This window comes from Cervus canadensis, chromosome 4, assembly GCF_019320065.1.
Source record: "Cervus canadensis isolate Bull #8, Minnesota chromosome 4, ASM1932006v1, whole genome shotgun sequence".
Classification (NCBI taxonomy): domain Eukaryota; kingdom Metazoa; phylum Chordata; class Mammalia; order Artiodactyla; family Cervidae; genus Cervus; species Cervus canadensis.
The window spans coordinates 92,813,727-92,840,543 of NC_057389.1; the positions used below are offsets into that span (position 1 = coordinate 92,813,727).

The 26,817-nt window shown below is 39.0% G+C and overlaps 1 protein-coding gene across 3 annotated transcripts; it reads left to right on the forward strand.

Annotated features, from left to right (window-relative positions):
• The first annotated feature begins 2,404 nt into the window (after positions 1–2,404).
• Positions 2,405–23,840, forward strand: LOC122440459 (zinc finger protein 699). 3 transcript variants are annotated; one of them, XR_006269112.1, is made up of 6 exons: positions 2,405–3,064; positions 9,070–9,122; positions 10,343–10,469; positions 18,718–18,901; positions 19,256–22,605; positions 23,229–23,840. XR_006269112.1 is itself a non-coding variant. In XM_043466735.1 (5 exons), the coding sequence occupies exons 2-5, from the start codon at positions 9,075–9,077 to the stop codon at positions 20,712–20,714; spliced, it is 1,818 nt and encodes a 605-aa protein (XP_043322670.1). In that variant the 5' UTR covers positions 2,405–3,064; positions 9,070–9,074; the 3' UTR covers positions 20,715–23,840. The 3 variants fall into 3 exon arrangements, 2 of the variants coding, with proteins under 2 accessions (XP_043322670.1, XP_043322671.1); XM_043466735.1 differs by having other exon boundaries at positions 19,256–23,840; XM_043466736.1 differs by having other exon boundaries at positions 19,259–23,840.
• The last annotated feature ends 2,977 nt before the right edge of the window (positions 23,841–26,817 follow it).

The following is a 26,817-nucleotide window of genomic DNA, read 5'->3' on the forward strand; positions in this document are numbered from 1 at the left end:
GTTCCGGACCCGCAAGGCGGGGCTGTGGCCCTGGATCGGCTCGGTGGTTTGCTTTCCTCAGTAGTCCAGGCATCTTACATGAATGACAATTGCTTTCAAATTTGGGTGGATAATTGAACAGTCATTTCATAGAAGGAGACAGATAATTAATGTGACAGTGCACAGTCTACAATAATCTTTAGGAATCCTCTAAGTTGTCTTGCAGCAAAAGGAAACGGAAATTTAAAAAATTTATTTTACTTTATTTTGATGTATTTACTTCGCTGCATTGGATCTTAGTATCAGCGCACAGGCTTAGGTGCCCTGCAGCATGTGTGATATTAGTTCCCCCATCAGGGATGAACCAGCGTCCCCTGCATTGGAAGGGAGACTGTTAACCACTGGACCACCGGGGAAGTCCCCAGGAAAGGGAATTTTTAATAGCTGTTATTCAATTTGGTGTGAGGACTTGTTTCTCAGTGTTACATCATGAACTATACAATTAACCTACTAAATCTGATTTAATTGTAATTTATCCTCAAAAAGTTTGTGTCTTATTTATTGTTGGCTGGGAGGCTTGCAAGATCTTAGTTCCTTGACCAGGGATCGAATCCAGGCCCCCTCCAATGAAAGCACTAAACCCTAACCATTGGATCACCAGGGAATTCCCAGAAACTGTATGTCTTTAGGTAACAAAGTTTTCCAGAGATAAAAAGATTTCTCTTGAGGGGAGGTTAGATCAGGTGAATATTACAGTTCAGCAGAGGATGAGATGGTTGGATAGCATTACTGACTCAATGGACATGAGTTTGAGCAAGCTCTGGGAGATGGTGAAGGACAGGGAAGCCTGGCATGCTGCAGTCCATGGGGTCGAAAAGAGTTGGACAGGACTGAGCGACTGAACAACAACAACACTTAGAATCAAAGTAGAGGAACAGGGAGGTTGAAAGGCTTGGAGATTATGGTTGAGAACTGGAAGAGGTAGGAGGGGATGTTAGTGAAGCCTTGTGACATCACACTTCCAGGTGTATTGTTTTTCATACGAAAGTGAAAAAGTATTCTGAGTCAGGATGTAAAGGAATACTAGAGAAAGCTGAACAGAGACCTACTACTGTGAAATATGCTGATTTCAGAAGTAAAGAAGCCAGAATGGTAGTTGGGTTGGGGGGCCACAGGAAATGTGGGCACATGAGATACAATTTATAACCCTTAATTTTTTTTTTTTTTACAAAATAATTCCCCTTATCATTATTATTTTTTAAGAGGACAGGAGTGTTTCAGAGATTAGTACAAGGAATGAGTAAGCTCTTGACTATGAAATCTGCAACTGTAGGTCATAGTGCTTCTAGTTCTTCGAGATTTGCTGTTTAGTTGTTAAGTCATGTCTAACTCTTTTGTGATCCCATGGACTATAGCCAACCAGGCCCTTCTGACCATGTGATTTCCCAGGCAAGAATTCTGGAGTGGGTTGCCAGAACTGTGCAATTGCAGAGGCATTGTGGGGTTTATATTGATTCATATGGGTCTATAATCTTTCTTTCCCCCACATCTGTAGATGAGCCGTCAGTTATTGAGAAAAGTAAATCAGAAAACTGAACTAATTAGTGAGTTGGTGAAACATGAGTGGAGGGTCTTTAAGGGAAGCCAACATAAATTAGTATATTAGGACATCAGAGCCTGAGAGATTAGAAAAGGGGAAAAAAGTCCTTCAGGTGTGAACCTAATAGTGGTTCTTCATTGAGTCAAAAGTTCCCATCTAAATAGGCTAGTGGGGATGAAGAACTGAGAAAGATGTGTTGAGGATTTGGGAGAAAAGAGGAGTGGGAGAGAACGTAGAAATATATGGTTGGTAAATCCCACCATTGAGAACTTTTTATTGCTCCAAGAAAGGTTCATGGAAGACTGGGAGAAATTAATGGTGGAGAATATGTCTCTAGTGTCTTAAAAAACTGGATGTTTGATGGCAACTCACAAGTAGAGTTATTTTACTTTGCTGACCCAAAGGTCATTTGTAATGTAAGTTTTAAACATTTTCATACCCTCTTGGTGTATGTGTGTGTGGCATAATATCTTGACATGCAAATAAAGTCTGGGGTGCGGGTTCCATTTTATATCTGCAGAGTGACTATGACAATAGGATAACTGGTTCTGTGGATACCAGTAAGCCTCCTTTTCCAGCTCATCCTGTCTCCCCAGTGGGCCTCCTGAACAAAGTAGCCACGGTGGCAGGGGTGAAAGTCATGCATGGGCTCAGCAAAAACCTACTACCTCGGGACATCTCTGGTGGTCCAGTGGTTAAGCATGTGGTTAAGATTCTGTCTTGCAATGCAGGCAACACAGATTCAATCCCTGATTGGGGAACTACGATCCCACAGGGGAATATTCAACTAAGCCACGCCCCTAGGTCTGGTCGCGTCCCAGCTCCGCCCCACAAGCCTAGTCAACCAAGCCCGGCCACGGGCCTGGTCCCGCTCCAGCGTCATACAACGCCAAGTCCTCGGCTGACCCGGCTCCAAGACCCAGTCGCGTCTCTCCCTGTAGGAAACTAGCACTTCTCCGCTTGCTGCTGGAAGCTGCCATCGCCCTCACCATTTTCCCAGCTCCCGAGACCCCGCCCCTAACGCTGTACGTGGCTCAGAAACCGGAAGCAGCAGCACGCTTCTGCGCGTGCGCGAGCGGACGGCCTTGTCTTCTTGCATCTCTGTCTAAACCTGATGCAAATTTTCCCCCGAGTTCTGCCCAGCCGGCCCCAAGTCTGGTGCTCGGGAGGTGGAGAACTCGCCCTTGGGATCAGTGGTCAAAAGACTGCCGACTGGGTTTCCCGCCGGGAGCTGCTCCCTGCCGCTCCCGGGGTCTCTAGCAGCCGCGGCTTGTCCCAAACTCACTGAATCAGGAACTCTGTGAGGGTCCAGCAGTTGGGGTGAATCGGCTGCAGGAAAGAGTTGAAGAGCCATTCTCGTACTTAATCGGCCTCCAAAAGCATCCTCTGCTCTTTCCGGAAAGGAAAAGCATCCCTGCCATTCGGTCACGGGGACGTGAGCCTCAGCCTCGTCTCTGAGCGGGTCTGTGGATTTCGGTTTGTTTGGTGAGTGCGGGATGACGTTTGCTTAACTCCGTTCGCATCTCTCCCTTCCAGGTGCAAGAGATACGTTTTAACCTTTGATTTCTTTTTCTCTGACTTTGGGAGTTAGTTTGCTACATTATATTCAGCTACATACTAGTGAACTGATTAGTTAGTATCCTTTTAACGCCCGTTTGCCAGTTGCCGCTCTGAATGTTAGTCGTTCATCCATGGAAATTTTTGAATTTCACACCGCAAGTGTGATCATATGCCAGTTTTAGCGTTTTCTTTTTTATTCCTTGTACCTTATATATTTGTTTATTTAGTGCATTTGCCAGGACTTTCAGTTCAATGTAGAAAGCATATAAATTGCATCCTTGCCTTGTTCCTGATCCCAGAGGGAATTCTGTCATTTCATTATTAAATAGGATGTTTGCTATAGGTGTTTGTAGATTATATATATATATATATATATACACACACACTAATTAAAGCCTATTTCCTTCTAGTCCTAGTGGGTTAAATTATTATCATCAATGGATATTGATAGAAATCAGTCACTATTTTGTATTGAAGGCGATGAGTCATATGATCTTTTTTCTATTGATGTGAATTATATTTATCGTTTTAACTATATAAATCATTTTAACCACCCATCATTCCTAGGAGGAAATGAACTTAGTTTGTGATTACTATCTTCATTATTCATTCCTGGACTGTACTTAATATTTTAATATTTTGCCCTTGTGTATACTAATGAGATCTTTCATATATGTGTGTGTGTGTGTGTACATGTACATAAATACACATATATTTGAGTTTTGAGTCCCTTTCTCATCTTGGAAATACACAGGAAAACACCCCCTCAACAACAAAGAAATGGAATTATGAATCCTTTACTTATTTGGTGAATCTGTCTGTAAAAGTCTGTAGCTTCTGTTTCCTTTGTAGATATGTTCTAAACTGCTAATTTTTTTTTTTCTTTAATGACTGGATGTAAACAGGTTTTGTATTTATAGTTTTATTTTGTTAACTTTTTTCACTTTATTTTTTTAAAATTGAAGTATAGTTGATTTACAATGTTGTGTTGATTTCTGCTCTGTAGCAAAATGACTTATACATGTATACACATTCTTTTTTTATATAGTATATTCTTTTTCATTATAGCCTATCCCAGGATATTGAATATAATTCCCTTTGCAATGCAATAGGACTTTGTTGTTTATCCGTTTTATAGTTTGCATCTGCTAATTCCAGACTCCTAGTCCATCCCTGTCCTATCTCCTCTCCCCTTTGGTAACCACAAATCTGTTCTCTATGTCTGTTAAGTCTTTTTCCATTTTGTAGATCGGCTTGTTTGTGCCACATTTTAGATTCCTCATATAAATGATATCATATGGTATTTGTCTTTAACTTTCTAACTTACTGTACTTAGTGTGATAATTTCTGGCTATACCCGTGTTGCTACCAATAGCATTATTCCTTTTTTTTTTAATGACTGAGTAGTGTTCCATTTTCTATATGTACCACATCTTTATCCATTCCTCCACTGATGGATATTTAGGTTGTTTACCTGACTTCACTGTTGTGAATAGTGTTGCTTTGAACGTAGGGATGCATGTATCTTTTTGAATTGCTTTATTCCAGATATATGCCCGGGAGTGGGATTTTTGGATCATATGGTAGTTCTGTGTTTAGTTTTTTAAGGAACCTTACATACTGTTCTCCACAATGGTTGTACCAATTTACATTCCTACCAACAGTGTAGGAGTGTTCCCTTTTTTCCATGGGAGAGAGTGTGTTCTAATTTCTTTGATTTACATGCAGCTGTCCAGCTTTCCCAGCACCACTTGCTGAAGAGATTGTCTTTTTCCCATTGTATATTCTTGCCTCTTTTGTTGATGATTAATTGACCATAGAAGTATGGATTTGTTTCTGGGCTCTCTGTTCTGTTCCATTGATCTGTATGTCTGTTTTGTTTTTCTGTGTGTGTGCAAATACCACACTGTTTTGAATACTGTAGTTTTGTAGTATTGTCTGAAGCCTGGGATGGTTATGCTTTTTGCTTTGTTCTTCTTCCCCAGGACTGCTTTGGCAATTCTGGGTCTTTTATGATTTCATATAAATTTTAATATTATTTGTCCTAGTTCTGTGAAAATTTCATGGGTAATTTGATAGGAATAGCAATAAATCTGTAGGTTGCTTTGGGTAGTATTGCCATTTTAGCTTTTCTGATTCTGTTTTAAGTTTTTAAAAATATCACTGGTGGTGGTTTAGTCACTAAGTAGTGTCTGACACTTGTGACCCCTTGGGCTGTAGCCTGCCAGGCTCCTCTGTCCATGGGATTCTCCAGGCAAGAGTACTGGAGTGGGTCTCCATTTCCTTCTCCAAAAAATATCATTAATTTTGTGATATGTGTGTGTGTGTGTGTGTATATGTATATATATATATTTACACCTTTATGCTGTTCTTTTTCTGCCGTTATACGTCAATGGTTAACCTATCGTTACTGATTTTTCTTCTATAGGAATTGATGAGATTTATAAATACAACTAACCCTTGAATAACATGGATTTGAAATGCATGTGTCCACTTATATACAGATTTTTTTTTTTCACTATTAAATACCGCAGGATGGGCCATTGGTTGAATCCTTGGATACTGAGGGCTGACTATGAGTTAAACTCAGATTTTCCACTGCTGGAGAGTTTGTACCCCAACCCCTGCAATTGTTTGACAGTCAGTTGTGCATAAATATATGTGCCACACCAGCCGTTGATTTCTTGTGTTATTTGAAACAGTTGTTCTATTTATTTATTCTTAAAAAATTATTTTTGGCTGCACTGGGTCTCCATTGCCAAGCGTGGATTTTCTTTAGTTGTAGCGAGTGGGGGCTACTCTTCTTTGCAGTGTGTGGGCTTCTCATGGTGGTGGCTTCTCATTGCAGAGCACAGACTCTAGGTGTGCGGGCTTCAGTAGTTGCCACTTGTGAGCTGAGTAGTTGCAGCATGAGGGCCCTAGAGTGCTGGCTCAGTAGTTGTGGTGCACAGCTTGGTTGCTCTGTGGCATGTAAAATCTTTCTGGACCAGGGATCAAACCCCTGGCCCCTGCAGATTCTTAACCACTGGGCCACCAGGGAAGTCCTAAAGCAGTTGTTTTAATTTCCTGCTTCTACCCTGTCACATAAGTGGTCCTGACTTGCTAAAGATAAATGTGTGTGTATCTCCTTATCCCTATAATGTGATATATTTTTATATAGCATATACCATCACCTGATAATATTTTGTTAATTTACTGGTTCTCCTTAAAATAATTTTAAGACCCAAGCACTTTAGGATTTTTCTGTTTTGTTCAGTGCTGTGTCTCCTCTGACTGCACATAGTTGGACAGGGCAAATATTACCTAAATAAACATGAGATGAAGGAGCAGCAGGTAGAGAACTTAAGGGGAGCATCCTTGTTGAAGACATAGGGCTTAGTCCAGAGAAGGAGCTCAAGGGCAGGAATAGAGATGCAAATGTACATGATGGACTTGTGGACACAGTGGAGGAAGGAGACGGTGGGATGAATTTCGAGAGTAGCATTGACATATGTATGCTACCATGTGGACAGTAGATAGTAGAAAGCTGCTGTGTAGCACAGGGAGTCAGCTTGCTGCTGTGTTCCAACCTAGAGGGGTGGGATGGACATGGCTGAGAGGGAGACTCAAGAGGGAGGGAATATATATAATTTATAGCTGATTCACAGCTATATTGTTGTATATATACTGTTGTATAGAAGAAACCAACATAACATTGTAAAGCATTTGTTGTTCTGTCACTAGTGAAAGTCACTCAGCCGTGTCCAACTCTTTGCGACCCCATGGACTATACAGTCCATGAAATTCTCCAGGCCAGAATACTGGAGTGGGTTAACTGTTTCCTTCTCCAGGGCATCTTCCCAACCCAGGGATTGAAACCAGGTCTCCCCCACGTTGCAGGCAGATCTTTACCAGCTGATCTACCAGGGAAGCATTCAGTCGCTAAGTTGTGTCCAACTCTGCAACCCTATGAACCTGTCCCTCAGTATCTCCTGGAGTTTGCTCTAACTCATGTCCACTGAGTCGGTGATGCCATCCAGCCGACATCCATCTTCTGTCATCCCCTTCTCTTGCCCTCAATCTTTCTCAGCCTCCAAGTCTTTTCCAATGAGTTGGTTCTTTGCATCAGATGGCCAAAGTATCGAAGGTTCAGCATCAATCCTTCCAATGAGTATTCAGGGTTGATTTCCTTTGGGATTGACTGGTTTGGTCTCCTTCCTGTCCAAGGGACTCTGAAAAATCTTCCCTCCAATTAAAAATAAATTAATAAAAAAAGAGAAGGAACTCAAAGATAAAACAGTCGAAGGAAATACTTCATTTGTTTACTCTCCATAGTGTGCCCGACAGCATTCTAGGCTAGAGCCCAGTAATGTTAGGGCATAAGGGCCTCACTGACAAGTAAATTATAAGGTATATATTCAGAAACACACTCTTTGGGCATTTAGCTTTGAAGGTAAATACACCTGGATACACACCCTCCCTCAGCAGCTCTCTAATTGGATAACATTGAGCACACGTCTAAGTGACTAAGTTTCTATTGGCTCTACAATACATATTTGGTCCACTGAAGTGAAAGAGACTGCTGTGTTTGCATTATTTGAAATTCATGCACTAGTACTGTGGATGCCACTGTCAGAGATGACACATATGCCAACTTCACTTCAGGTGTTCTTGTTCAGCTGTGGCTATACCTCCTGTACAGGCAGAATTTAATATGAGATGTCTTCTCTGCCACCTGCATGTGAAATTCAGTCAGTTGTGCTGTTTCTCAAAAACCAGGTTTTGGAGACCCTGCAGCCCTTGGAGGGGAAGGATCTCGTAGTCAGAGATTGAGTAGTAATACATGTTGGCCTGCCAGGCAGTGCAGAAATAAATATTGGGTGTGGAACCCCTGGAGATCTGGCATACAAGTCACACTTTCCTTTGAGATGGAGTGTATTTTTTACTACTAAAGGCATTCGCTTATATTTTTAATGTTTTCATTATCATGGGCAGATTGACAGCTAAATTTTTTTAGACTCCGGCTGACTCACTTACAAAATGGGCTCTTAAACCTTTTTTTTTTTTTTAATGATCTACAAGAGTGAGAGGACTGTTTCTAGCTCTCGAGGAGATAAAATTGCTCCAATTAAAGAAATAAAACTATGCATGAGACAAATGCTCGGGGCTGGTGCACTGGGATGACCCAGAGGGATGGGATGGGGAGGGAGGTGGGAGGGGGGTTCAGGATGGGGAACACATGTAAATCCATGGCTGATTCATGTCAGTGTATGGCAAAAACCACTACAATATTGTAAAGCAATTAGCCTCCAACTAATAAAAATAAATGGAAAAAAAAATAAAAAGAGAATGTTAAAAACTGCAAAAAAAAAAAAAATTTTTATTTTGTATTGGGGTGTAGCTAATTAACAATGTTGTGATAGTTTCAGGTGAGCAAGGAAGGCACTCAGCCGTACATATACATGCATCCATTCTTCCCTAAACTCCCCTCCCATCCAGGCCTCCACATAACATTGAACAGAGTTCCGTGTGTTACACAGTAGGTCATTGTCGGTTATCCGCTTTAAATATAGCAGTGTGTACATGTCCATTCCAAACTCCCTAACTATCCCTTTCCCCTGTCCTTCCCCCTGGCAACCATAAGCTCCTTCTCTATGTCTATGAGTCTCTTTCTGTTTTGTAAGTAAGTTACTATTTTTTTTTCTTGCTCCATTTTTTTCACAAGATCAATGTGTATTTGCTTGGGTGTGCAGGGGCTTTGCGTGTGTGTGTGTGTGTGTGTGTGTGTGTGTGTGTGTGTGTGTGTGTTTTGAGGAGAATGATCACTCATAACAGATGTGCTGCCGAATCCACAGTCTTGATTGTGAAGACTGTGGGGATACCCAGATTCTCATGTCTTCTTTCTCCTGTCTCAGCTGTAACATCTCAATACTTTTTCTTTCTTCATGAAGGGAACATGGAGGAAGAGAGAACAGCTGCTGAGTTACAGAAAAATGTGATACAAGTAAGTAAGAGCTAATAATTCTCCAAAAGAATGTTTCAATTCCATCAGGTTATCTATGTCCTAAATTTAGAGCAGAGATCAACAACCTTTTCCTACATTGGGTCACATAGCAAGCATTTTAGACCATAGTTTCTATTTTATTCAGTTCTGCCATTTTATTGTTTTTTGTTTGTTTTGGGCAGCTTGTGGGATCTTATTTCCCTGACCAGGGATTGAACCTGTGCCCTCAGCAGTGGAAAGCATGGAGTCTTAACCACTGGACTGCCAGGGATTTCCCATCAGTTCTGCCATTTTAGTGTGAAAGCAGCCATATACAGTATATAAACAAATGTTTTATTGTATCCCAGTAAAAGTTTATGTATATAAACAAGTGATAGACTGATTTTAGATCATTTTCTATAATTTACAGCCCCTGGGCCTAGAGTGTAAGAAAATATGACTGACTGTGGGCCTGGGTTGAATGTTGTGCTTCTTGCTGGCTTCTGGGCCCCAGGTATATGGGGGAAAAAAAAAAAGAGAAAAGGTCCTTGTCCCTTGGGGATTTAAGCTTCATCCAAATTTTATCTAGTGTTTTGTGTTGTGCTGATTGCCATGGTGGGGAATAAGGAAGCAGGTGAACTTGTTTCTGTAACAAGGAATTTTTTTTTAAATGTTTTTTTTTGTTACAATAATTTTTCTGTTTTACAGTAGAATGTTTTGTTACAGTTGTTTTTTTCTGTTTTCTGTTTTGGTTTTTTGGCCCCAAGGCATGTGGGATCTTAGCCCCTCAACCAAGGATTGAACCCGCATCCCCTGCATTGGAAGATACAGTCTTAAGCCCTGAACCTCCAGGGAAGTTCCTCTAACAAGGGATTTTTGTTTCTTTCAATGTGGAAATTGTCATTTCATTTTTAGAGCATTTCTCTCATATCTGCAATATGCTTTGGATGTTCTTGATTATTGTAAGAGTGGAATTAGTCACCATCAAACAGTGGAAAGATAAATTTAGTGTTTCAAAAATGTTGTTAAATCTGTGAAACAGAATTTGATCAGTCAGGATGCTTAGATAGAACAAGAAAGATCTGATGACTGAATCCTAGGGTAGATATTTGTAAGAAAAGAACCTTCTGAATCTCCTGTGAGTTGATTCTCAGTTTCCCAGTAGTGTCAGCCTCATTCACCCTCCTGCACATGCTGGGGGAGTTGGTACCTTTCTGAACAAAGTATGTGGAATGTTTTAGGACACAGTGGTCTTCGAGGATGTGGCTGTGGACTTTACCCAAGAGGAGTGGGCTCTGCTGAATCTCGCTCAGAGAAACCTCTACAGAGATGTGATGCTGGAAAACTTCCGGAACCTGGCCTCATTAGGTAAGAATGGCAACATTCCTCCAACATTCTGCTTTTTAGAAAACAGCTTTATCTTATAAATTGCCCTTGTTCTAGGATTTGGGTTGAAAAACTGGAATACATTGTTAAATAAGACAGACATGGTCACTGACACCAAGGAGCTTATAGTCTAGTGGCTTCACCATGAAAATAAACATGTGTATTGTTAAAATAGTTCACCAGTATAAAACAAGCAAAAGAATTAGTGAAAATTTCCTTACCCATTTTGCCACTGGCACTGAATGCAGAGTTTTCATCTCAGGGTTGTAAAGTTTTCATTTTCTCTCAGGGTACTGACAGCTTTATTTTTCTTCATTCAGTCATTCTTTCATTCTTTTTCTTTCCATTTATTTTTATTCATTGGAGGCTAATTACTTTACAATATTGTAGTGGTTTTTCATTCTTTAAGCATTTTTTTTTGAGGAAGAACTTGTATCAAACCCTTTTGAATATGTACTATAGACAGTAAGATGTCATTGTATTCAAAATGCTTCAGTAATGGAGAAGATAAATATGAAATTAACATGAAGAAAAGAAAGAAAATAAACATATATATTGAACCTGCTTTTCCTTTTTCTTGTGGTCAGAATCCTCAAGGAGGCTTATTAAGTGTGTATAGTGTGGGCAGGGGTCACTTTGGGGGACAGGGAGAAAGTTGGTGGTTTGGGACCTTTTGAGAATTTTACTGCTGTTAATTCCCTGTACCCAAAGACCACCAGTTTAACAAGTTGGGTTTATTCCTTGGAGCGGTCAGGGAGAAGCACATGTCATGGGGAACAATGCAGTGTGTTAGAAAGTAAATATTATAGGATTTAATACTTAGGTCAAATAATTTGGGGGTAGGTCCATGAAAACAAGCTGTTCCGTTTTCCTAGGCCTTCCATAACAAAGTGCCACAAACTGCGTAGCTAAGAACAACAGAAGCTTATTCTTTTACTTTTTAAAAAACTTCCTCTGCCTCTACTCCCCAGTCTTATTCTGTAGCTAGACAACTATTTTATTTATCTAGGCTGTGCTGGGTCTTCCTTGCTGCGCTTGGGCTTTCTCTAGTTGCAGTGAGTGGGGCTACTCTTTGTTGGGGTGCCTGGGCTTCTCACAGTGGTGGCTTCTCTTGTCAGGGAGCCCAGGCTTTAAGGTGTGAGGGCCTCAGTAGTTGTGGTGCATGGGCTTAATTGCTCCTGGCATGTGGAATCTTCCTGCACCAGGGATTGAACATGTGTCTCCTGCCTTGGCAGGCGTCTTCTATACCACCTGTACCACCAGGGAAATGTGAAATTTACTCTTCTAAATTTCAGGAGATTGGCAGTCTGAAATCAAGGTGTCATGGTCCTTCTGAAGGCTCAGGAAAAATCCCTCCTTGTCTCTTCCTAGCCTTTGGTTGTTGCTGGCAATCCTTGGTTGGTAGCCACATCACTCTAATCTCTGCCTGCATCTTCATAGGGCCTTTGTCCTTTGTCTCTACATCTTTCTGTCCTTGTAAGGACCCCAGTCATTGCATTTAGGGCCTACCCCAATCGAATATAACTTTATGTTAACTTGATTACATCTGCAAATATCTATTTCCAAATAAGGTAATGTTCTGAATTCTGGGTGGACATGGATTTCCGCCCCCCACCCGCCCCCCCCACCACCCAGTATACTCTATTTTTCTTAGAACAGTTATAGGCTCACAGCAAAATTAACTGGCAGGTACAAAGATTTTCCATAAATGCACTGCCTTCTACCAAAGTGGTATATTTATTACAGTTGATGAACCTATATTGCCACATCATTATCACAGTAAATCTCAAGTTTATATTTGTGTTCACTTTTGTTGTATCTTTTTACAGTTTAGTCAAATATGTGATGACATTTACACCATTATGGGCTTCCCTCGTGGCTCAGTAGTAAAGAACCCTCCTGACAATGCTGCAGATGTGCAGTTTGGATCGCTGGGTTGGGAAGATCCTCTGGAGTAAGAAATGGCAAACCACTCTAGGATTCTTGTCTGGGAAATCCCATAAACAGAGGAGTCTGGCGGGCTATATACTCCATGGGGTCATGAAAGAGTAGGACACAACTGATTGACTAAACAACAATAAGCATCCACCATTATAGTATCATAGAGTAATTTCACTACTCCTAAAAATTCTTTATCCCCCTCCACCCTAATTTTTCTCTCCTTCTCTCCCAACTCCTGGCAGCCACTGATCTTTTTACTGTTCTCATAGTTTTGCCTTTTCCAAAATGTCATGTAGTTGGAATCATACAGTATATAGCCTTTTCAGATTGACTATTTTCACTTAGTAATATGCATTTAATGCTCTTCCATTTCTTCATGGCTTGATGGCTGATTTCCTTTTAGTGCTGAGTAATATTTTGTTGTGTGGATGTACAATACCAGTCTGTTTATCCATTCACTTACTGAAGAACATCTTGATTACATCCTGCTGCTGCTAAGTCACTTCAGTCGTGTCCGACTCTGTGTGATCCCATAGATGGCAGCCCACCAGGCTCCCCTGTCCCTGGGATTCTCCAGGCAAGAACACTGGAGTGGGTTGCCATTTCCTTCTCCAATGTGTGAAAGTGAAAAGTGAAAGTGAAATTGCTCAGTCGTGTCCGACTCTTAGCGACCCCATGGACCGCAGCCTACCAGGCTCCTCCATCCATGGGATTTTCCAGGTAAGAGTACTGGAGTGGGGTGCCATTGCCCTCACCGTGATTACTTCCAGGCTTTGGCAATTATGATTAAAACTGCTATAAACATCCACATGAAGGTTTTTGTGTAGATGTGTTTTTAACTCCTTTTGGTAACTTCCAGAAAGCATGATTGCTTGCTTATATGGCTAAGAGTATGTTTACTTTAGTAAGAAACTTTAGTAAGAAACTGCCAAATTGTTTTCCAAAGTAGCTGTACCATTTTGCATTCCCACCAGTTCCATATCCTCACCAGGACTTGGCTATTCTTTTAGGTATGTAGTGGTGTCTCATTGTTTTGATTTGCATTTTCCTGATAACATGTAATGTGGAACATCTTTTTTTTCATATGCTTATTTGCCATCTATATATCTTCTTTGTAAGGCATCTGTTAAAGTCTTAGGCCCATTAAAAAAAAAACTTTAAAAAATGTTTATTGAATTGTAGTTGGTTTACAGTGTTGTGTTTAATTTCTGTTGTATAGCAAAATGACTCAGTTATACATATATATATATATTCTTCATATTCTTTTGGAGAAGGAAATGGCAACCCACTCCAGTATTCTTGCCTGAAGAATTCCATGAACAGAGGAACCTGGCAGTATATAGTCCATGGGATTGCAAAGAGTCAGACACAACTGAGCGACTAACACTTTTCACTTTCTTTTCCACTATGATTTATCACAGGATATTAAATATATTTCCCTGTGCTATACAGCAGGACCTTGTTTATTTATTCTATATATAATAGTTTGCATCTGCTAATCCCAGACTCACAATCCACTCCTTGCCCTTGACACCCACGAGTCTGTTCTCTGTGTCTGCGAGTCTGTTTTTGTTTTGTAGGTATGTTCCACTTGTGTTGTATTTTAGATTCCACATATTAAGTGATACCATATGGTATTTGTCTTTCTCTTGTTGACTTACCTTGCTTAGTATGATAATCCCTAGGTCCATCCATGTTGCTGCAAATGGCATTATTTATTTCTTTTTAATGGCTGAGTAATATTCCACTGTATATGCATACTGCATCTTCTTTATCCATTCATCTGTTGATGGACATTTGAATTGTTTCCATGTCTTGACTATTGTAATAAATAGTGCTGGTTTGAATGTTGGGGTGTATGTATCTTTTAGAATTATAATTTTGTCTGGGTATATGCACAGAAGTGGGATTGCTGGATCATATGGCAACTGTACTTTTTGTTTCTTGAGGAACCTCCATACTGTTTTCCATAGTGACTGCACAAGTTTACATTCCCACCAACAATGTAGGTGGTTGTTCAGTTGCTAAGTCATATCTGACTCTTTGTGACCTCATGGACAGTAGCACCCCGGCTTCACTACCTTCACTATCTCCTGGATAGTGTAGGAGGGTTTCCTTTTCTCTATACCCTCTCCAGTGTTTGTTATTTGTAGACTTTTAAAAATTAATTAATCTTTTTATTGAAGGTTAATTGCTTTATAGAATTTTATTGTTTTCTGTCAAACTTCAACATGAATCAGCCATAGGTATACATGTATCCCCTCCCTTTTGAACCTCCCTCCCATCTCCCTTCCTATCCTACCCCTCTAGGTTGATACAGAGCCCCTGTTTGAGTTTCCTGAGCCATACAGCAAATTCCTGTTGGCTGTCTATTTTACATATGGTAATGTAAGTTTCCATGTTATTCTTTGCATACATATTTGTAGACTTTTAAATAATCACCATTCTGACTGGCGTGAGGTGGAACCTCATTGTTGTTTTGATTTGCATTTTTTAAATAATTAGTGATGACGAACATCTTTTCTTGTGCCTGTTGGCCATTTGTATGTCTTCTTTAAGAGAGAAATGTCTAGGTCTTCTGCCTGTTTTTCAATTTTGTTGTTGTTATTGAATTGTAGGAGCTGTTTGAGTTAAGGAGCTTAATTTTGGAAATTAAGCTCTTGTCAGTTGCATCATTTTCTCTCAGTCTGTAGGTTGTCTTTTTGCTTTGTTTGTGGTTTCCTTTGCTATGCAAAATCTTGTAAGTTTGACATGGTCCCACTTGTTTATTTTTGCTTTTATTTCTCTTGCCTTGGAGGACTGGCCTAAGAAAACATTGGTATGATTTATGTCAAAGAGTATTTTGCCTGTGTTCTCTTATAGGAGTTTTATGGTGTCTTGTCTTTTAAGCCATTTTGAGTATAGTTTTGTGTATGATGTGAGGGTGTGTTGTTGATTCCTTGATACACATGCAGCTGTCTAGCATTCCCAACACCACTTGCTGAAGAGACTTTTTCTCCATTGTATATTCTTACTTTGGCCTATTTTTAAAAAATCAAGTTATTTTCTTATTGTTGAGTTTTAAGACTTCCGTGTATATTTTGGATAATAGTTCTTTATCACACATGTCTTTTGCAAATATTTTCTCCAAGTATGTGGCATGTCTTTTCATTTTCTTGACAGTGTTTTACTCAGAGCAAAAATTTTTAGTTTTAATGAAGACCAGCTTATCAGTTCTTTCTTTCATGAATTGTGCTTTCCAGGTTACTTGTTGGCTTTAAAAATAATAAGTTATTTTACCAACAAAAAATGGTTTACTTGGGAATAGCAGGAGAATTGCAATTTGAGATAAGAAAGCTATAACAAAAGCCATAGGCAAGTCCACAGAACAATGGAGAAGAATGTAATTTTGTAGAGAAAAATGAGGAAATTGGGAGAGGTTGTTTTGGATGAAAGTCCACTGGATAAAGGTGAAAGTTCAGGGTGATGATGGCTGAGTTGCTGGAGTAGTGATTTCTGATAGGAGATGTGATGTACATCTTTTCCTGTTAGGATTGTAGTTGGTGATTCTTGGGGTCTCTGATGGACAATTCTCCCTGTAATTAATGTTGTAAAGAATTAGATGAAAGCTTCCTCTTCTGGCCTCTCAACTCCATTTTAGTGAAGTTTTCTTTGATTAATTTTCACATATCTAACAAATCACTAGATCTTAGGGCATCTATATTTTTTTCCTGTTATCTTTTAGGAATTCCATAGTTTTACGTTTTACATTTAGATTTCTGACCCATTTTGAGCTAATTTTTTACTCTCTATTGAGGGACCCCAAGTTGTCCCAAAGCCCTGAATGCCTCCCTGTGTATTTTGAGTTAATTTTTTGCAAGTCTATATCAAGATTTTTTTTTTTAATGTACCTTAATGTCTAGTAGTTGTTTTAGCACCATTTGTTGGGAAGACTTGTTTTTTTCTCTATTGTATTGCCTTTGATCCTTTGTCAAAGAAAAGTTGACTATATTTATGTGGGTCTATTTCTAGACTCTCAATTCTGTTCCATTGGTCTATTTAGATATGAATTTTTGAGGGCCACTGTCACCCCAGTTCACAGGTGCTTATTTTAAATTGGATGCTGACAGAAAGCACGGGAAATTCTAGTAATACTTTGTCTCTAGGCTAAATCATGAAGTTGCCTTATTTTGTTTCATTTTATCATGGTATTAGAGTAACCTTGTCTAAGATTGGTATTTGGAGATTATTTATCTTCAACAGGAGAACAAAATATCCTGCCTGTGAGTATTGGACCAACTTCTAATAATATTGAGGTCTATGTGTGAATATCAGATCAGTTCTATTCATCAGACTGCCCCTTCCCCTTAAAAGATAAATTAGATATTTTGTTGCAGTTAAACTCACACTTGTGAAACAGTTCACCTCAGATTGGGACTTGAACCCACGTGCCAGAGCTTGAACTCAAGTGCCAGGACATGAACTTGGCCAAAATCCAGTTTGGGACTTAAACTCATGAGACTGGAACTTAAGCCTGGCCAAAACCCATGGTCTTCCAACTGAGATCACACACCTGATTTCTGGACTTAATAAAGGTCAGATTCTTTGTATCTCAGTGCAAAAGGAACAGCAAGAAGCAAACTGATAGGCAAAAAGTAGATTTATTAACATAGGATGCTTGTAAGAGATGTAAGTGGATAGGTGAGGGAGCCCTGCACTGAGGATTAAATGGGCTATAATTTTATTGTCAAAGGAAAGTGGGGGAGGGGAAAGGGCTGCCTTCTTTGAGTTGATTTCAGGCTTACATCACTAGCTCCTCCTTTGTATCAAGCAGCAGAATGTCTGACCCTGTGTGGTCAAACTAGAATTGTCATGTGTGCATGCATGCTCAGTCGTGTTTGACTCTTTGAGATCCCATAGACTGTAGCCCACCAGACTCCCCAGTCCATGGAATTTTCCAAGTAAGAATAGTGAAGTGGGTTGCCATTTTCTACTTCAGAGGATCTTCCCAGCGTTGGGGTTGAACCTGCAAATCCTGCTTTGGCAGGCAGAGTTTTGACCACTGGTGCCACATTGTCATAGCACTTATTCAGATCACTAGAAGGATGGTGACATTTTTCTTTCACCTGATGACCTGGGGCATATCTTGTGCTTTTATAAGTGGCATTATAGTTAAACAAGCCTGCTTTGTTCCACCACGGTCTAATAGCTTTTTGAGCATCATTAACTTCCACTGGTCTCTCAAAGTTCCCTAGGTTTCCCTATTTACCTATAATCCACTACTGGGACTTCTGTATAACTATCCTATCCTGTATAACTGTCCTATTCTATCCCTATCACTTGCTTTAAAGTATCAGAAGATGTAAAGTAATTAGCCTCCAACTAAAAAAAGAAAAAAAAAAAAGTATCAGAAGAGCAGTTTTTGCTCTGTTTCATAGAAATATTTGTGGTAACTCATTGTTTTCCCTCATGATATACCTTTCTGTGTGGACAGGGTATCAATTACACAAACCCTATCTGATCTCACAGTGGAAACAAGAGGAGGACCTAGAGACAGTGGAGAAAAGACCTATCCAGGGGGAGCATCAGGAAGGCAAGAATACTTGATGTGGTTGGGGGATATTACATTTGGAAAAAATAACATAAAATCAAAATGAAGCTTTGTTTTGTCTGAGGAAGCTGAGCTTCCACAGACACCTTAGATTACTATTTTATTTATTTTTAAAATTTTTATTTTTTACTATGCTGGATCTTCATTGCTTTGCATGGGCTTTTCTCTAGTTGCAGAGTGTGGAGACTGCCCTCTAATTGCAGTGCTTGGGCTTAGTATTTGCTGCTTGTGGGCTCGAGGTTGTGGGCTTAGTAGTTATGGCACACTGGCTTAGTTGCTCTGTGGCATGTGGAATCTGCCTGAACCAGGGATTGAACCGGTGTCCCCTGTGTTGGCAAGTGGATTCTTATCCACTGTTCCACCAGGGAAGTCGTTGATTACTATTTTGACTTTTCTTTAGTCCTCTCACCTGTTCCTTGTTCTTGGGAAAGACCATTTTCAGAGGAATGACCATTTCCATTTCAGAGGAAAGATCATTTCCTCTTTGTAATGTAGTATTTGGTCTTGTGTGTTTTATTCCATTTCTTTTTGTTTTGTTCTCCTAGTAGTATCTTATTTATGCTACCATCAGTCTCCATCTTCATGGGATTATTTCCTAGTCACTTTACTATTTTGACCATGTGCTTATTAACCAAAGTCATGAGCCAGCCATACTGCCAAAGCCCTTTGCTCATGGGTGCCTTTGTTACTTTGTTTCAGGTTTCAAGATTCAACTTAAAGGTAATGAATCAGTCGTTCCACAAGATACTTGTGGAGAAAAAATATCCAATGAACAGGATGTAGTAGGATTCAAAAGGAGTGATTCCTCATTGTCCATTTTACATAAAATCTGGGAATACCATGATATTGATTACCAGAACAAAAACCACGAGAGACATTTGAGGTAAGTGCCATTCATATAAGAGAAAAGTAGTGTCTCAGGAAAGAATCTTAAAATATCACAGAATTAAAAAAAGAAAAATCTAAAACTTAGTCAAAAATTGTAATTTCATAAAGACTTTTCATAAGATATTTTTCTCACAAGTGAGACTTGAGCCCTTCCATGTTTGACACATAAATCATTGAGCAACCATCAGAAAAATCTCATAAGTCAAAAACTCAGTCATAATATTGTCTGTCTTAGAGCACTATGTGAGTACTTTCATCTTATCATTGGATAGGGCAGAAAAACACACATAGTCACTGAAAATGGTAAAAATTTACTTGTCACTAATAATGTGCTTTTTATTTTTGAAAGAAGTCATGGGGTTGAGAACATCTACAAACATAATGAAGAAAATCAGTGTGGACAAACCTTCAGCCAAATTTCACACCTTAATGTACTCAAGAGAACTACTGAAGTAAGAGCCTATGAGTGCCATGCGTGTAAAAAGGCCTTCATAGATCATTTATCCCTGAAGAATCACATTAGGTCTCACACTGGTAGCAAACCCTATCAGTGTAAGGAATGTGGGAAGGCTTTCCATTTTTTTGCTTGTTTTAAGAAGCATATGAAAACTCCCACTGAAGAGAAACCCTACGAATGTAAGGAATGTACCAAAGCCTTCAGTTGTTCTTCCTTCTTTCGGGCACATATGAAGATTCACACAGGAAAGACAAGTTGTGAATGCAGGGAATGTGGGAAAACCTTTAGCTGTTCTTCATCCCTCACAGAACACAAAAGAATTCACAGTGGAGATAAGCCTTATGAATGTAAGGAGTGTGGGAAAGCCTTTAGCTGTTCCTCCTCACTCTCCAAACACAAAAGAATTCACAGTGGAGATAAGCCATATGAGTGTAAGGAATGTGGGAAGGCCTTCAGTTCCTCCTCTCACCTTATCATACATATAAGAATCCATACTGGAGAAAAGCCTTATGAATGTAAAGAGTGTGGGAAAGCCTTCAGTGAGTCCTCAAAGCTCACTGTACACGTTAGAACACATACAGGCGAGAAACCCTATAAATGTAAGGAATGTGGGAAAGCCTACAACTGTCCATCCTCCTTGAGCATCCATATGAGAAAACATACAGGGGAAAAACCCTATGAATGCCTCGAATGTGGGAAAGCCTTCTATCTTCCCACTTCCCTGAATACACATGTGAAAAATCAGAGTAGAGAGAAACCCTATGAATGTAAAGAATGTGGAAAAGCCTTCAGTTGCCCCTCGTCCTTTCGAGCACATGTGAGAGATCACACTGGAAAGGTGCAGTATGAATGTAAGGAATGTGGGAAAGCCTTCAGTCGTTCCTCATCCCTCACTGAACACTTAAGAACTCACAGCGGAGAAAAGCCTTATGAATGTAAGGAATGTGGGAAAGCCTTCATCAGTTCATCCCACCTGACGGTGCATATAAGAACTCACACTGGAGAGAAACCTTATGAATGTAAGAAATGTGGAAAAGCCTTCATTTACCCCTCAGCCCTTAGGATCCACATGAGAACACACACTGGGGAGAAACCCTATGAATGTAAGGAATGTGGGAAAGCCTTTCGCCATTCTTCATACCTGACTGTCCATACAAGGATGCACACTGGAGAGAAACCCTTTGAATGTCTGGAATGTGGGAAAGCTTTCAGTTGTCCTTCATCCTTTCGAAGACATGTAAGAAGCCACACTGGTGAGAAGCCCTATGAATGTAAGGAATGTGGGAAAGCCTTTGTTTGTCCTGCTTACTTTCGAAGACATGTGAAAACTCACACTAGAGAAAATGTATAAAGTAAGGAATGAGGGAATGTCTTTAATGCTTTTTCAAAGCTTAGGCAGCACATGAGATCTTACACTGTGGAGACACACTATGAATGTAAGAAATTGTCACTCATCTTTTGGAAAAACCCATAACTGAGAGAAACTCTGTGTTTGTAAATCATGTGGTAATACCTCCATGACCATCACTTATTACATTACTTATTACTTATACATATGACTTATTGTATTCTAAGAAAATTCATACTCGAAGCAAAGATCAATGCCTCATCCTTAAAGTGGGCTACTGCTGGCTTATTGATTTCCAGTTTTAATTTTCTGATATGAATGTTTAAGGTGGTAAATTTCCTCTAATACCTTTCAGCTCTAGCCACATATGTTTTATTATGAGGTACTTTTATTTTGGTTCAGATGTAAATGTTATTTCTGTTACAGAGTTTTCTGGACCCATTGGACATTTAAAGTATATTTTTTTATATGTAGGCATGAGTGATCTTTTATTACTATTATTAGTTACTGATTAATCCTCATTGTTCTCTAAGTGTGCAGTCATTGTGGTATCAACATTCCAGTATGTGTAGTTTCTTTTGTAAATGGTAATTTCATTTTGATCTAGTATGGCAGAAACCGGAAATTTTCTACCCACTATTCCTCCCCGCCTCTTTTTCTTTCTTTTTTTTTTTTTTTTTTTTACAAAAACATTATTAGTTTTTACCATTAAAAGCTTTCCCTGTCTAATAAGTAATCCAGTGGAAATCAATAAGTACAAAAGCCTTGATAGAAGAGTCTCATCTGTTATGGTATTTTTTTTTGTATTTTTTTTTAATCCTTGCTTATGACTGGGAATTGGACCCAATGTTTTGAACTTTTATAAAAGAGACCTTGCAACAGGAAAGCTACAAGTAAAGTTAGTTGGGCTGGTTTATGTTGTGGTACTTTGGACGTGGCTGGGACTGCATTTCCCAGAGTCAGTTCTTTATCTAGTTCTAGGTTTGAGTTGTCTAAAATAAGAGTTTGTGTGAGAATTGGAAGGCAGAGGGAAGAAACCATTATTCTGAGTTTGTGGGGCAAACAAGACAGGGAGACCGATGCATGGGGGCCTGGCAAGCTTCAGTTTCCAGCTTTCCCCCTGATTATTGACTCACTGATCTATACTGGCTCAAAGCAGAACACAAAATGCTTGACTTTCATTATCTCAGAGGCAGCCACTCCATAGACACCTCCATAAATTTCTCCATCATGGCCATACATAGCTTCTTGGATTTTTCTGGTAAGTTCTTGCATTGTAATTTTGCTGATATTACAGCCCCTCTGGCACATCTGTTGACTGCATAGAGTTGGCTCCAGTTGGATCAGGGTTGTTGTCATCTACATGGTCCAAAGTGTGCTAATCTTGTGTACAGCTTGATGAAGTTTTACACTGAAAACTGTGACAAACAGAACTTTTCCAGGATTTCAGAAAGTTCATTCATCTGCTTTCTCAATAATTGCTCTGGGGACTTTACTGGTGGTCCAGTGGCTAAGAATCTGCCTGCCAGTGCAGGGGGCTGGGGTTTGATCCCTGATCAGGGAACTAGATCTCACATGCCACAACTAAAGATCCTGCATACTGCAACTAAGACTTAGTGTAGCCAAATAAATAAATAAAAATAAATAAATATTAAAAAACGTTGCTCCACAATTTTGGCTTTGATTATAATTTATTAAGTTTGCTTGTTCTTGATCTTCATGTAAATGTTAAGATACAATATGTACAGTTACATGTTTGGCTTCTTTTTTCAAATTATAATGTCTAATTTGCCTCTTAATTTCTATTTTGGCAGACTATGAACTTATATCTCTTGTTACATGCTTTGAATATAAGAATGAAATTACTGAATCATAGGATAGACTTTATGCTTAGGTAGGTATTCCAGTTTTTCAAAAACAATTCTACTTATAATCCTAAAAGCAATGAATGAAGATCCTAACTGTTCCACATGCTTGATTAGCACTTTCTAATTTTAGCTGTTCAACACAGAATGTACTATTATCTTGTTTCTGGTTTTAATTTGCATTTACCTGATATGTAACAATGGTGAATACTTTTTTAATATGCTTATTGATTATTTGGATATCTGTTTTTTTTTTGTTTGTTTGTTTTTATTTTTATTTTTTTTGGCTGTGTGATTTGCAGGTTCTTAGCTCCCTGACCAGAGATTGAACCTGGCCATGATAGTAAAAGCCTGGAATCCTAACCACTAGGCAACCAGACAATTCCCTGTATATCTTCTTTCTGGGGGATACCTGTTGAAGCATTTCACCCATTTTTGGTTCCTTTTCTATTTGAAAGATTTCCTATGGTTGTGTGTGTATGTGTGCTCAGTTGATCAGTCATGTCCAACTCTTTGCAACCCCAGGGACTGTAGCCCTCTAGTCCCCTCTGTCCATGGAATTCTCCAGGCAAGAATACTGGAGTGGGTAGCTGTTCCCTTCTCCAGGGGATCTTACTGACCAGAGATAAACCCCAGGTCTCCTGTCTTGCAGGTGAATTCTTTGCTGTCTGAGCTACCAGGGAAGTCAGGTAAGCCCTGACTATAGTTAGATCTTGAGAATTTATTCATCTTCTATCTGGCAGTTTGTATCCTTTGATCAGTATCTCCCCATTTTCCCTACCCCTAGTCCCTGGAGAAACTGGTGGCATGAAATCAGGGTTCAATTGTGTAGAGTCCACAGAGATAAGAAAAGATATCTATACCTGTGCCACTGAATGTAGAAGCATGTGAGAATACATAGCTGAGATCTAAAAATATAGAAAATTGTAATTTTTATTGGCCCCATTTTAAAACTAAGAAACTGACATTTCAATAGGCTGGGTAACAAAGTTTTTAGAAACAGTAGGTATTAATAGTTTCAGCTACAATTCATACTTAGGATTACAAGTTGATTCAAAAGAAGAAATATGGGCTTCACTTTCAGAGAGGACTATAAAAGAATTTGGGAGCCATGTCTTAAAACTGTCACTTTTGTGCATGATCAGTCACTCAGTCATGTCCAACTCTTTGTGACCCCATGGACTGTAGCCCACCAGGCTCCTCTGTCCATGGGATTTCCCAGGCAAGAATACTGAAGTGGGTTGCCATTTCCTTCTCCAGGGGATCTTCTGGCCCAGGGATTGAACCCACATCTCCTGTGTCTCCTGCATTGGCAGGAGGAGTCTTTTGCACTACACCACCTGGGAAGCCCTTCCTCTGGTTACTTATCCTTTTAAAATGTATGTATATGTCTCTATCTAGTTACATACATATACATAAAACATCTATTATATATATATGTAAATTATGTGTACTATATATACCTGTACTGCAGATAGTTTTTCCCAGTCTCTGGCTTGTCTTCATTCTTTTCATTTTTGTAAATTATAAAGAGAATTAAATAGTTTGATTACAGGAAAATCCTAGGATATAACTAATTGCAGAGATGGCTGGATCCTGGAGCTAAAAAGATGTTAGCTGGATGAATTCTCTCTCCATTCCTTGACTGTGCATCTTTCTGCATTAATTATTCTCCCAGGTGGGCTCTTTCTCTCCACAGTGGCCCTCAGAAGATCCAAGCTGCTTTCTTTCCAGGTTGACGTGTCAGGGAGAAGAGACTGATTATCATTGTGACCGATTCCAATATGCCTGTTACAGTTCAATCTGATTGGCTTACTTGCCAACTTATCAATTCATTGTGGCCAGAGGAGTATGATTCTTTGGTTGGTTTAGGACTGGCTTCTCACTGAATCTTGTTGTTCAACTGCTAAGTTGTCAGAATCTTTGTGACCCAATGGACTGAAGCACACCAGGCTTCCCTGTCCTTCACTATCTCCCAGAGTTTGCTCAAACTCATGTCCATTGAGTTGGTGATGCCATCCAACCATCTCATTCTCTGTCACCCCCTTCTCCTCCTGCCTTCAATCTTTCCCATCATCAGGGTGTTTTCCAATGAATTGGCTCTCTGCATCAGGTGGTCAAAGTATTGGAGCTTCAGTTTCAGTAACGGTCCTTCCAATGAATATTCAGGGTTGATTTTATGATGTATATGGTGAAGGCAGAAGGCAGCAGGGGCAGATAGGGTATAGTAATAGATGTAATAATAACATTAGCCAACACAATATGCTTACTCTGATCTTAGCAGTGGGAGGGAACTATGAAGGCTGGGAACTCTCAGCCAGCCATAGTTCAAGAAATCTTTCAGAAAGGTTTGATTATGTTACCATCTCTTTTGATTGCTGAAGATGATTTCTCAGTCTTTACATAATTTTGCAATTATGTATTTGCAATCTAATTTTGCAATTAGATACTTGGTAGCACGAGCCTTCCAACTTTTTTATTCATCAAGATTGTCATTCCTTCTCTATTTCCCACTTGATTCTATATTAATTTTAGGATCTCCTTAGCAATTTTCACAAATCTTTTGGGACTCTGCTTGGAATTGCATTGACTTTATAGAATAACATGAATAAAATTAATGTCTTTACAACACTAAGTCTTTTAACTGATGAGCCTAATTGTTCATTTATCTAGGTCATTTTTAATTCCTCTTAACTGTTTTTTTTTTTTTTTGTAGTTTCTATTGTAGAGGTCTTGAATAACTTTATTTCTAGGCTTGTGGTATGTTTTCCTTTGTAAATATTTTTATTTAATTTTTGATTTTGGGGGCTAGCACATAGAATTGCAATTTCCTTTTGTACAGTGATCTTTTATCCATGACATTTATACATTATTTATTCAAATGATTTATGAGTTATTTTGGATTTTTGTTGCATACAATCTTGTCAACACCAATAAAAGAAAGTCTTACTTGATTTCTAAATTTTACCCTTTCTTTTTCTTGCCTCATTGCTTTATAGTAATAAATAGAAATGATTAAAGTGAACATCTTTGCATTCTTCCTGATTTTAGGGGAAAGTGTTCCATATTTTTCCATTAAGTATAATAATAGTTATGGTTTTCATAGATAACTTTTAAAAATGAAAGGAATTCTGTTCTACTATCTATTCCTCAATTGTGAAGATGTTTTTGAAAAAATACCTTGTAACTTAAAAAAAATCTTAATTGGAGGATAATTGCGTTACAATGTTGTGTTGATTTCTGCTGTACAATAACATAACTCATCCATAATCAGCCATAAGTATATATATATATGGGAAGAGTTTTTTAAATCATTAATGGATAATGGATTTTACCTAGTGCCTTTTCTGTCTATGTCAGGGTCTTTAAAAATAATTCCTTGGTCTCTTAATGTGGAGAATTAGTACATTCCTTGACTTTCAAGTGGTAAGACAACATGTATTCCTGGAATAAACCATACTTGGGAATGTTATAGATTAGCTTATTAACCTGTACATTTTGCTCGATTCAAAATGCTGTTTAAAAAAATTATTTCTGTGTCTGTGTTAATGAGGTTTGTCTTGTAATTTCTTTTATGTCAGTATGCTTTGTATCAAGTTCATGCTGCCTCATAAAAGTTGGAAACTGTTCTGAAGACTTTATATAGAATCTGAACTATCTACTATCTATTCCTTATATGTTTGGAAGAATTCACCAGGGAATCTATATTTGGGTTTTCTTGACTGGAAGCTTTTGTAAAATCATTTTACTGGTGTGTGTGTGTGTGTGTGTGTGTGTGTGTGTGTGTGTGTGTAATGCTCAGTTGTGTCCAACTCTTTGCAACCCCATGGACTGTAGCCTGCCAGGTGCCACTGTCCATGGAATTTTCCAGGCAAGAATATTGGAGTGGGTTGCCATTTCCTACTCCAGTGGTGATTTATATTGAATGTATAAATAGACAAAAGATTATTTAAAATTTGTATTTGTTTTGCTATATTGTATCTCTCCATTCCATAACTTTCCAAATTTCTTGGCCTAAAGTTATTAATAAAATCCTATAATTTATTTTTAATGTCTAAAAGCTGTAATGATACTATCTCCTTTTTCATTCCTGATCTTGGTAATTTATGTGGTCCCCCTTTTTTTCATCTTGGTAGGGATTTAGATATTTTAATTGTTTTTGAAGAACCAACTCTCAGTTTTATTCTACTTATAATTCTTTAATTTTTGGTCTTATTCCTTCTACTGAATTTGGGTTTAAT

What these genes read in the sequence shown, in the direction of transcription:
- LOC122440459 (XM_043466735.1), top strand. Translation starts at nt 9,075, where the DNA reads ATGGAGGAAGAGAGAACAGCTGCTGAGTTACAGAAAAATGTGATACAA. An exon ending in TACAGAAAAATGTGATACAA is followed by an intron (nt 9,123 to 10,342) that starts GTAAGTAAGAGC and finishes GGAATGTTTTAG; the next exon opens with GACACAGTGGTCTTCGAGGA. An exon ending in CCGGAACCTGGCCTCATTAG is followed by an intron (nt 10,470 to 18,717) that starts GTAAGAATGGCA and finishes ACTTTGTTTCAG; the next exon opens with GTTTCAAGATTCAACTTAAA.